The sequence below is a fragment of the Primulina huaijiensis genome, chromosome 1, assembly GCF_012295235.1.
Source record: "Primulina huaijiensis isolate GDHJ02 chromosome 1, ASM1229523v2, whole genome shotgun sequence".
Lineage (NCBI taxonomy): Eukaryota > Viridiplantae > Streptophyta > Magnoliopsida > Lamiales > Gesneriaceae > Primulina > Primulina huaijiensis.
Window position 1 is genome coordinate 5,115,166 of NC_133306.1, and position 12,400 is coordinate 5,127,565.

At 34.5% G+C, this 12,400-nt stretch overlaps 1 protein-coding gene across 2 annotated transcripts; it reads right to left on the minus strand.

Moving 5' to 3' along the window:
• Nucleotides 1–1,993: 1,993 nt before the first annotated feature.
• Nucleotides 1,994–6,369, minus strand: LOC140979430 (probable LRR receptor-like serine/threonine-protein kinase At5g45780). 2 transcript variants are annotated; one of them, XM_073444829.1, is made up of 12 exons: nt 6,161–6,369; nt 5,947–6,079; nt 5,755–5,826; nt 5,350–5,493; nt 5,184–5,255; nt 5,041–5,100; nt 4,390–4,460; nt 4,168–4,311; nt 3,740–4,078; nt 3,212–3,603; nt 2,327–2,642; nt 1,994–2,176 (listed from the first exon to the last, which is right to left on the minus strand). In XM_073444829.1, the coding sequence occupies exons 1-11, from the start codon at nt 6,261–6,263 to the stop codon at nt 2,331–2,333; spliced, it is 1,842 nt and encodes a 613-aa protein (XP_073300930.1). In that variant the 5' UTR covers nt 6,264–6,369; the 3' UTR covers nt 1,994–2,176; nt 2,327–2,330. The 2 variants fall into 2 exon arrangements, with proteins under 2 accessions (XP_073300930.1, XP_073300921.1); XM_073444820.1 differs by having other exon boundaries at nt 1,994–2,642.
• Between the last annotated feature and the right edge of the window lie 6,031 nt (nt 6,370–12,400).

The following is a 12,400-nucleotide window of genomic DNA, read 5'->3' on the forward strand; positions in this document are numbered from 1 at the left end:
CAAATACAAAAAATAAAATTTTTTTATGAAAGTTTATTTCTTTGGTTATAATTCAAATTTTTATGGTGAAAATCATGCCGATAGTTTAAAATTTATATTTAATAATTATTTTGAGAGTTTATTTAATTTTATTTTATATTTACCATATAATATTATTTAAATGTATATTTTATTACATATATTGATTTATTTATTATTTTAAAATTATATTTAACAAAAAATTAATAGTCATCAATGTATTGTACGAAACATCGATTCTGATATAAAATTAATTATCTATGATATATAATTCTGAAAACAAAAGATAAAAAAGTTTCGTATGAGGTTAAATATTATTTAAATTGAATATTATGTTTTATATTTTACTATCAATATTATTATTTCATTGTTTTGATATTGTTTTGATGAGTTAGTCACGAGTATTTAAAATTGATAATTATTTGTCCTTGTGTGCTTCATTTATGTAAATTATGATTTGTTGAGTGCAATAATTGTCCCTACTTGGTAGAACGATCGAACCGTGATGCTTGAGCTGCTATGCGGTTTAAAAGATTTGAGTTGCATCATTACCACAAGTTATAGCTTTTGGTAAAGCGGCAAGCGCTCAGTCTTACAATTGGTATCAAAGCCAAGGTCACATGTTCGATTCCCATTGATTGCAAAGAGTTCAATTATTGGGAGGGAGATTGTTGAGTGCAATAATTGTCCCTGCTTGGTAGAGCGATCGAACCGTGGTGCTTGAGCTGATGTGTGGTTTAAAAGATTTGAGTTGCACTATTACCACCAGCTATAGCTTTTGGTAAAACGGCAAGCGCTCGGTCCTACATGATTTATGCATTAATAAAATTCATAATTTGATTGATTTTTATGTTATTATCCTAATACGTGGTGTTTGAATATATATTTTTAAAATTTGTTTCAGTTCTTTTCGTTCTATATATTATGTTCATTATAATTTATTATATAACAAAATCAACAGCTTGAATTTTAATTTGAGAAACAATTTTGAAAATAAGTTATATAAGTTTTTAATTAATTTATTTGTTTAATATGACAAGAGATTAAAACCAGATAAATAACAAAATGATTCAAATTATTTTTTAAAAAAATCAAAATTTTAATTTTTATTATATAATTGATATTTATGTGTATCGCACGTATTTCATGTTAGTTAAAATAAAAACACGTTGATAGTATTCATACATATTAAACTTAACTACGTTCAAGTTCTTTGGCCCACATTGGGATCAAATTTTTTTAGTATTAGAGGTTATTGGTGTATATGCATGGAATATAACGGCAATAGAAGTTGTACACTTGTACTGCATTTGCAAGGTTTCAGATGGCATGAAAGAACGGAAGGGTGTGTACTCTAATAAATCAAATCAGACCAAAACAATGAAGCATGCACTGTTTCTTAAATTTAAAAAGAACGAGCAAAATGGGGTCGAAAGATTCACCATTTTTTCAGACTTCCGACAAGCGACGCGAGAAAGAAAAGAGTGGCCTTCAAGAACTCAAATTTAAGGTAGCGAGCTAGCAGGAGTCACTTGCCAACCAAGAACGTGGACCTACCAATATAATGTAAACGTTTTTTTTTCTGGTATACATCATTCTTATATTCTTTACATTCAATCGTAAGATGCAATGTATACTATATGAAGGGTGTATGTAACCATATAAGAAGTAAACACGCCTTGTATTGTTTCGATGATGACTTTCTCATAAACACTACGGGGCGAACCGTGTAAGGACACAAGCACTTCCCCATGATTCGGAGTCAGGGGAGTTTTGAGTGTCTTTCCAACGGATAACTCGTTATCACTCACCTGAATCTTATCATTATAAATCTGAAAGGATGTACATCTGGAGTTTGCAGGCTATCCTTCACCTCAAATATTTGAGTGCCAAATGGCTCCTCCAACTTTGGGAGAACAAGAATCGAAAAATGAAACCATGATGGCTAACATAGAAAGTAGAAGGCATTGGCTTTTATCACAAAAGAAGACTAGGACAGGACAGTTTTATACATGAAAAGTGAAAACTATGGCAACGTTGTCTGATATACAGAAAGTAGATATGGACACACTAAACAATTGCCAGATGAATATGTTAAAGACTCCCGATCTGCAGTTTATCAGCACCAGAAAGTAGATATGGACATATGAACGCAGACCTGAGAAAATTTTGTAGACCAAAAATGGGAAGTTCCATTTTTGTACCAATAATTTATGCATTGATTAATTTGACCTAAATCACCAACTAGCACTCCACAAATCAAGGATGGAAGCAAAAACAACAGCCTGAAGATGAGTCCGACGAATACATGATTACCGAGGCCCTGAGAGTTCGACTGCTTCAGCAACAAAAGACGATTCTTCGCGGGCTTGGCTAAAGTTGCAAGGAAAACTAAATCTTGTGCCTTGACACAGATCAGCTACACCTGGTGACTCTGTAGGCTCCCTTTCTCCAGAAACTAAGATCTTCAAGACTTTTGACATTTTTGGCCTGAGGTCCGGACTTGATTGAGTGCATTGCAGAGTCAGTCCTACAGCCTTCTCTAATTCATCTGCATTGAAACATCCCCTTAGGTTTTTATCCACAAGCTCTTCCAATTTCTTGTCCTCATACAAGGTTCTAACCTGTGGGAATCAACAAGAAGATTAAAAAGTCTCAACTTGAAAATTTTGAATGATTAACTCAAAGAGCGTAAATTCTATAATCTTGACCAAAAAAGGTTTATTTATGCTTGTATCTATACTAATCTACACCGCTGTAAAAATTTAAAGGGAATGTCTATCTTCACAATTTTAAAACGGGCTCTTACCACAATACCCAAAGCTAAGAGTATCACTCATTGTGCAACTCAGATATTAAACTATAAACAAAGTACTTGGCTTTAATGGTTTTATTGCATAAACAGATACACAAGACGGTGCAATTCTTACATCCCAATAAGAAAAAAATTAAGCATGTGACACCAAGATTAAGTAGTTATCATCGCGTACAAAACGGTATCGCCAATTCTCAAAGTCAACAAAAATGAAAGGGAATTAAGAAGGCCATATTTGTAAAATCAACAAAAAATTTGCATACCATGCATGAGCAGACTATATTTGTAACTACAGTCTACAACAATCTTAATATCAAGTTGCATAGAAATATTGCATGCTCAATTGCTAGCCTTTTGAAAGGTCAAGTTTCTTCTTACCCAATCAAGGATCGTTCCTTTCTGAACTTGTACATTGGCGGCATCTAATGCCTTCTGTCCTGTTGTGAGTTCTAAAAGCAGTATGCCAAATCCAAAGACATCTGTTTTCTCAGAAGATTGACCGGTTGAGAGATACTCGGGTGCAATATGTCCCACAGTACCTCGTACTGCAGTCGTTACATGTGAATCCCGAGGATCTAAGAGCTTAGCAAGGCCAAAGTCACCCACAACAGCTTCAAAACTTTCATCAAGTAGAATGTTTGCTGCTTTGACGTCCCTGTGAATTATTTTTGGATTACACTGTTCATGTAAATACAGAAGACCACGAGCTGCCCCAACTGCAATGCACATCCGTTTACCCCAATCCAAAGACGGATTCTCATGACAAGGGTCTATCAAATAAAAATGGAAGTTTTAAACCATCAAGCTCACGGGGAAAAAATTTATAAATTTAGAATTGACAATTCAAATACATTAACTAATGCAAAATTAACTAATAATATGACCAAAAAAACGAGCTCAACAAACCTCGTAAGCGATCAGCAACACTTCCATTCGGCATAAAAGGATAAACCAGCAGCTTTTCAGCAGGAGTCATACAGAAGCCATACAAACGTAAAAGATTCCGGTGCAAGGCCAAGCCTATCATCTCCACTTCAGTCTGAAACTGAACTTCCCCTGTGAAACTAGGATCTTTGAATCTCTTGACTGCCACTACTGTCTTATTCGGGAGAAAACCTTTATAGACGACTCCAAATCCTCCTTGTCCAATTATGTTTCTAGAGCTGAAGTTGCTTGTTGCAACTTGTAATTCGCAAAAGGAAAAGCGTTTCAAATGACCGATATTGAACTCATAACCTTGCTGCACTGCATTAAAAAATGACAAGGGAATTTAATAATCATCTTCATTTTGACTTTACTGAAGCAGAAAAAATGAGAGAGACATGACGAAGTACCATGGGAAGTACACAAAACACGAGATCTATACCAACGCACCCAACATATGAGCAGTGAGATAGAGATGACTAGTGCACAACTGACTCCGGCAATAACAGCTATAATTATATGATGATGGCTGACTTCCGTATATGAATTAGTCCCTGAAAGACAGATTATACCAGTTTCTAACACTGCAGAGACCATATATAAGAGCGGTGTTAAAAGGTGTAATATTTTACCGTTCACTGGGTTCTGTGAAGCCATGCAAATTTGTGAGGATGAAGAGCAGAGGAAAATGTTGCCTGAAACACTGTAATAAAAAGCACCACTTCAGTAGACTTGAACAGGATAATAAGAATATTTGTCAGTGCACTGTCTGAAAGAGAGATGCCAGTTGGTTTGAGATGCAGCAAATGACAAACGCAACTTCCATATCCACGTAAAAAAATCTATTTCTTCAATTCTACATGTTTAGATACATTCCACTTCCATTCAAATTGTGCACATGAAAATTCACCATGGTAAACAAAAGAAAAGGAATTTGGATGTGATGAAAGTCTCCAAACATCAGTTGGTCAAAACTTGGAATAAATTTTCAAGTCAGAAACAACTTTGAACAATGATTTTCCAGTTTAAGCATTTTTAATGGACTGAAAATATATGAAGTAATATAAAAAAAATAGTAAACAAATGACATTGCAGCATTGTTGCTTCATGAAAGAAAAGTGCACAAAAAGAGAGTTCTTATGGAACAGTTAGAAACAGATATACAGCACAATGCCAATGAAGTTTGTTCAAGCATAATTAATTGTCCTGATATTAAAATTCTTTAAGGTAACACTCATTTGCATATTATCCATAAATAGCTATAAAACCTAATTCAATCTGACCTGTAATCTTTAGCAAGTATCTTAGGGATGGGACCACTTAGGTTATTAAATGACAAGTCCCTGCAAAAATAATGGATTTCTTTTACTCTGTGTATTAATTCACATTCTCACACTTGAAATCACCTCGGGGTCAGAATGCATACAAGAACGAAAGACCTGTAAGGTTTGCTATGGATGTAGGAATTTGTCCAGACAACTTGTTTCTACTTAGCCTCCTGAAAATCCATGTCAAATTATTATAGCAATTAAATTAAACCAAACTTGTATTCTAACTAAAACAAAATCAAGATGCATGGCATCGAAACATACAAGTAATTAAGATGCGCTACACAACCAAGAGAGCTTGGAATTTCACCAAAAAACTGGTTTCCAGAGAGGTCCAGTGTCTGTAACTCTGAGAGCTTTCCAATGTCCGAGGGAACAACTCCCGTCAACTGATTATTCTGCAACAGCCTGCAGATACCGACTTGAATAAACATTATTCATGCATCTAATGTTAAGAAAACAAATCAAGAAAGCGTGGTTGGCTGGATCATTATCGGAAAATTTTCCTTTATGCACTGAAAGTTTAATTCCTGATAATTTGAATTCACAAAGCATACCATCCTTATTGATAATATTCAACAACATTTCCACACTAAAAGCATACAACTGCCCTCTAATACAAGTCATACTGAAATGCCGCACAATAGTCACGTTTTTAGAAGAACTCACATTGTTTGCAGATGAGTTAAGTTTCCAATGCTAGGTGACAGGGTGCCGGATAATCCCACACTAGCCATTTCTCTGCAACATAAAACAAAAAGGGAACTTTATGCAAACGAAAAGAAAACCAGCTAATACACTTTTCCGTAATTCAAGAAAGTAGCAGCACGCAAGAGTATTTAAATTTGTAGGAAATCTTACAAAGAAACAACAAATCCCTCAGCAGAGCAACCGACCATGTTCCAAGTACAAGGATCAACAGAATTGATATCCCATCCATCCAAAACATGATTCAAATCTCTCATCTCTTTCTTCACAGACATCAGCGCAGCAACTGCTTAAATACAAAACTGGTGCATTTAAATAAAAATAAATGGGCAAAGAAATTATATATGGAGAGAGTTATGGTGTTCACCTTCAAAGTTAACACCCTTAGGGGAAAGAAGACTTGATGAAGCATCAGCCACCGTAGTCATCCAGTATAAAGTGAGTGCCAAAATTAGCTTCGTTTCTCTCATGGGTTCTCAAAACTAAACAGCAACAATAACAAATTTTGGCTCACTGAACCTGAAAATTTTGCTCTTTGTTTTATGCATGCCCCCAACGGAACCCAGCGTGATTTGACCTTTTCTTCCCCTGAAAATTTCTTTATCAAAAGTAAATATTTTATGTTCCAATACATCGCAGAAGTACGAGAGTATAATTTTAATAGAAATTGATTAGACAAATAACTTATCACACACAATAAAATAATTTAAATCAAATGAATAAATAAATAATTGTTAGTATCGTGATTCACATATCCATTAATGTTCTTTGATGATTGAATTTTAATTTAAAAAACATGTTTTCGATGAGATTTCTTAATTTATCCATATATTACGTCGAGCTATGTTAATATAATTACCAAATGTAATAACCAATTGTATTTACGTTATTTAACAATTGCAGTCGCATTAACGAACCGTGGAATCATTTAGCTTTCGACCTATTAAACTATGACAATCAACTTGTATGTAATCTCATATTACTATGCAAATTGTAGATCCATAGATTATGTTATTCTATTATGCTATAAAATCACTTCGATTTTGATCATGCTTCAAAGATACAATAAAAACCAGTAACATAATCAAGTGTGCTCAATAATAAAATTCAATCTTCTAAAAGAAATAAAACATATTGTTTGGGGGTAGGATCCCCTAACTCCTACCTAAAAGATGACAAAAGAAAATGATTGTCCGTGTGTTCTTGTTTTTCGGTTGAATTCTTCACTTGGCCTCCCTTCGCTTTCCTCTTGTACGGTGGCTGTGTTTTTTTTTATATCTGAATTCTGGTATGTAATTCCTGTCTAGAGCGAATTCTGGTATGTAATTCTTGTCTAGGGTCCAAGAGTCCAACAAGGTAAGAAATCCGTGCATACAAAAAGTTTCCTTGTCGAGGCACGCTAGGGTGGTCAGAAATTTCTGTCCTAGCTCGAGGTCTTCTGCCTCAGCACTATATTTTGCCTCCAAGCATGCTAGGGCAATCAAAACCAACTGCCCTAGGGCGAGATCTTCTGTTTTGCTCCTCGATATTTCATATATTCGCGCCGTGGAAAATAACTGCCCTAGCACAACTCCTTCTGCCCGGATCTTCAGTTTTTTACCTTCACTTCAGTATTTTGATTCTTTTCTTACAAATTCACTACCAACAACCATGAGTAGTGACCGTAGGCATAATCTAACACTCAACTGAATGAAAAATGGACTCGATACACACAAAATCATGCAAAATAAACTAAAAATAAAACAATAAAACACGTAAATATGACCCTATTAACATTCTCATACTAATCGCTCGCTTTCGAACAAATATGTTAGAAGACAAAATAAAAACAACAACGAAAGCTAGTTCAATGGTGATTTCATTGCTTTAAATTTCATGCCTCACTGAATATTCGACATATTCTCCACCAATTATAGTACAACACAAGTCATCACACCCATTGAAGTCTATACATTGAATTTTTCATTGAGTGTGAACGTTTGTGTGTTATGTTGTTGCTGGTAGCATGCACTTCAAATAGATTCGTTATCAAGAATTGCAAGTCACTCAATCAACAAGTCAGTGCAATTCTTCCTCTCATACATCCTCTATCCACTAGTTACTCACCAACAAACACAAATTATTAGGATTTCATAGGTGCAAATTATGCTTCAAATGAATGCTACCAATGACAATAGCGAATGAACAAAAAGATGGGAGTACATTGCTCATTTTCAGTTATGCACGGTCATATTTTTCATATGACATTATTCTTTTCCATTCATTCCCTTGTTTTTAGCTTAAGAATAAGATTTCATTCCTATATTTGCCTTTCCCCTCACCTTACATCTTATTTTTTCAAAAGTTCTTTTTTGCCATAAACCTTTTTTCTTTCACAAGTGTACATTTTCACATATGTACTCCTCTAAGATATGGATATATATGACTTTTGAGTTCATTTCTCTAAGCTTACAATGCTGAGACTTGATGTAAGGATGAGTTCATAGATGTATATTTCAAGACAGGCTCAATTCAATTCCATAATCACAAAATTGCTCATTTTCATGCTACTGATGAATACTTTGTTTCAATAGATATGCACTCAAATTCAACAAACACTTCATGGTTCTCAATTTCCCCACAAAAAATTTGAACTTCTCTATTGTTCACACAATTCACTTGTTCCAACACACATCCTTAAAAAAATATTCGACATCCGGACAAATATAGCATGCCTTGACAATAGGGGCATCTTACTAATGAAGTATTAAAATCAATGGACATGTATGTCATCAACTCATATTCATCATTTGTCAATGATTACCAATCTCATCTTCACAAACTAGATTTCCTACGACTCGACACAACTCGATGATTTTTTTTTCCTGAAATGACAACAAATAAATAAAGGAAAAGAATTACCCCTCCACATACTAAATTCGTGCATTGTCCTCAATGCACTAAACGACACACAAGACACAAAATGAATTAAATACAAACAACTAAAATGCAAGAATATGGAATGTAGAAAAAAACTCCCTTGGTTGATTGTAAGGTAGTGAGCGTGACGATTGCAGATGTACATCAATCTTCTTCTCCTGCAACGAATTCTGTAGCCATCTGATGCGATCCGGGTGAAATGAGTGAGCAGGGTCGGGTGCTCCACCGGATCAAATCAATAAATTATAAAGTTAGGGAATTCGAGTGAGGATAATGGCTTCAATAGCACCTTCAAACAATGAAAGGAACTCGGGAATGGGCGCCGGAAGGGTGTCCGGCGTAGCAGCTCCGATGCTAAAGTCAGCAGGTTGAAGATGAACAGAAACAATATTTTGGATAAAATATGTATAATGCTTAAGAGTTTAAAGATTTTCAGAATCTGTAGATGACATTAACACCTGCTATTTATAGTAGAAAATGAGGTAGGTACCTTGATTCCAGTGCCACCTACTAAGTATGGCAAGTCGGTTGCCCATACCCTAGCTTCTGATGACTTCTAGGATACTTCAAGCCCAAGTTGTTCTGACAGATTAGACGACATATATCAATCATACTCGAGTGTGGTTCAATTCTCGAGGTGGCTCGGGTGGTCGGTTACCCGGGTGCTTGTATAGGAGCCCGGGCTATGACAACTGCCCGGGAAGAAGAGAAGTGTCCGGGTGGAAGTGAAATGCCCGGGAAGCTGACCTCTATTCTGGGCTTTCCAATTGATATCCCGGGTCAATGATGACCCAGGCCCTTACAGGGATATCACCATCATTCTTCCGCTTTCTTCAATGTGCCAACCTTATATGAAAACTTAAGGGATTAAGCAAGATCAACTCAGAAAGAAACAAGAACTCAATACAAAAACTAAAAGTAATTTAAATAAATTAAACTGAAATAAGATGCTTGGTTGCCTCCAAAGTAGCGCTTGATTTTTAGTAGTCGGCTTAGCTCTAAGAAGCACTCATCAAAGAGTAGTTGACGCCCAAAGTAAACGTCATATGACACCATGCATAGGTCTTGGTTCTATGTGCTCTAAAGTCTGGCTTGATGTACAAACTGTAAGCTTTGTCACCTCAACAACACTTCACAAATAATGATAAACATGGGAAGAGAATATTGGTGTTGGCTCTTGGGGAATAAAATCTTTCGAAATTGGTGTTGGATGAAGAGAAAGATCATGTGAATGTGTGTATGATAATACTGACAACGAGCTTAAATCAATAGTCTCGAGAACTTCGTCATCCCCAACCTTCAATGATGGCTCATTTTCATATGATATTTCTTCCAAGACTTTTTCCGACTGATGCCGATTTTCTATAGCTTCCTCAGTCAATGTCACATATTCGTCCACCATATCCTCGATTGTCGATTCATGATCAATTCCAAACTATCTTCATATCCGTCTTGATAATCGAACAGTAGGTTCATAAAATCCAAGTAACTAATTTCTGGAGTTTATTGGTATCTCCAACTCTACAGTGAAGGATCTCAATATTGATGGTAGTCAAAATCCGTCATATCACTCAACAAGTGTATCATCTCATTATCACCTAAGAAAAATATGGGACTACAAGTTGCCAAAGCTTCATTAATTACCCATCCTTTTGTTACTGCATCCAAACCATGAAATAAAATTTGGTCAAGAAAATATTTAGAACAATCATGATATCTGGAGTTGTTTGCAAACTTATGAATATATCTCATGCTGAGTAGAATGACTCTTCGTTTTGTTCAGAAAAACTTGTGAATATTTTTTGACTGAACATCCCGAAGTATTACATAAGAAAAATTCTCGCAAAAATATAATAGAAAACGACATATCACTGAGGAATGAAATACAATAAATAAAGAAAAAATTAACTAAAGAAAGTAGCTTTTTTTTTTTTTGCCAATTTCAATCACAGGCAACGGCGTCATAAACATGATCGAGCTTTTCTTGTACTGAAAATCTCCAATAAAAAATAATTCTTTTATGCTCGAATAAATCTCAAGTGAACGAGTCAAGTTATAGTATATTGTACAAAATACGAGTATTGTTCTCACAAAGATTGATTAGACAAATTTATCTCAAGTACAATTCTTTAACCAACTACAACGAAAAGCTTCAATTTATTAAAATAAATTGAAAGTAAAATAAAATAATTCAACAAGCATAATAAAAAAATTAAATCAAATGAATAAATAAACAATTGTTAGGATCTCGGTTCACATACCCCTTGATCTTCTCTAATGATTAAATTAAATTCATAAGACATGTTTTTGACAGGATTTCTTAATTTATCAATATACTATGAGCTATATTAATCTAATTAAAAAATGTAATGATCAATTGTGCATTTGTTGTTTAACAATTGCAATCGTATTAACGAACCGTGTAATCCTCAAGCTTTTACCATATTGGACTATGACTCTCAACATATACCAAACCTCATATGTTTATGTAAGTTGTAGATCCATGGATTGTATATGTTACTTATGTTACTCTATCATGTTATAAAATCTCATCTCGGTTTCAATTATAACATGTAAAATCATTTGAAGTTGATTATGCTCCAAAGATACAATAGAAACCAGTAGTATAATCAAGTATGCTAAATAATAAAATTCAATCTTCAAAAAGAAATTAAAACATAATTGTTTGGGGGTAGGATATCCTAAATTTTAACTAAAAGAAGATAAAAGAAGAAAACGGTTGTCTTTGTNCAAGCGTCAAAAAAGATAGGAAATATGTGCATGCCAAAAGTTTCTTGTCGAGGCGCACTGGGACGACCAAAACCAACTGCCCTAACGTGAGATCTTCAGTTTTGCTCCTCGATCTTTCATATATTCATGCTAGGGCGGTTGAAAATAACTGCCCTAGTGCAACTTCTTCTGTCCGTTGAATTCTTGCCTTAGAATAAATGAAAGAAAACAGATTGATATTGGTGCAATCTGATCCATTATCAGATAACAATCCTGAGCATGCTAAATCATTCCTATATGAACTGAGCCTGCTAAATCATTTCTATATGAAATAGGGGATTGCACTAAGTCGATTAGTAGGAAATGTTGAATCAAACCATTTGTCCTTATTTCAACAAAGGAAGCAAATTCTTTTTCACTAGAAGAGCTTTTTTTGTCTTGGGTCTCAATTCAATGCTAAACAAGTCCGAACTAATTGAATATTTGTATCAGAAATCTCTAGAATTGGTTAATGCAACTCTTTCTGTCCGGATCTTCAGTTTTTCACCTTCACTTCATTATTTTGGTTCTTTTCCTGCAAATTCACCTCCAACAAACATGAGAAGTGACTATAGGTAATCTAACACTGAAATGTATGCAACATGGACTCGCCACACACAAACTCGTGCAAAATAAACTAAGAACAAAACAGTAAAACACGTAAATATGATCGGTTCAGCCTACTTAATCTTTTATATTTTGACTGCAAGATTTTTTTATCTCCTACGTAAAATGCTCGTGACAGTTCTAAACTTTAATGCAAAAAAATTATAAAATTCAATTGTACTTTGAATCGTTACTTGAATCGATTTAGTCTTTCGAAATTATAAACAATTATTTAAAAATAATAATTAATAAAATACTTTTGATAATATTCATAAGATAAAATATCGATAAAATAAGTATTATAGATATACGA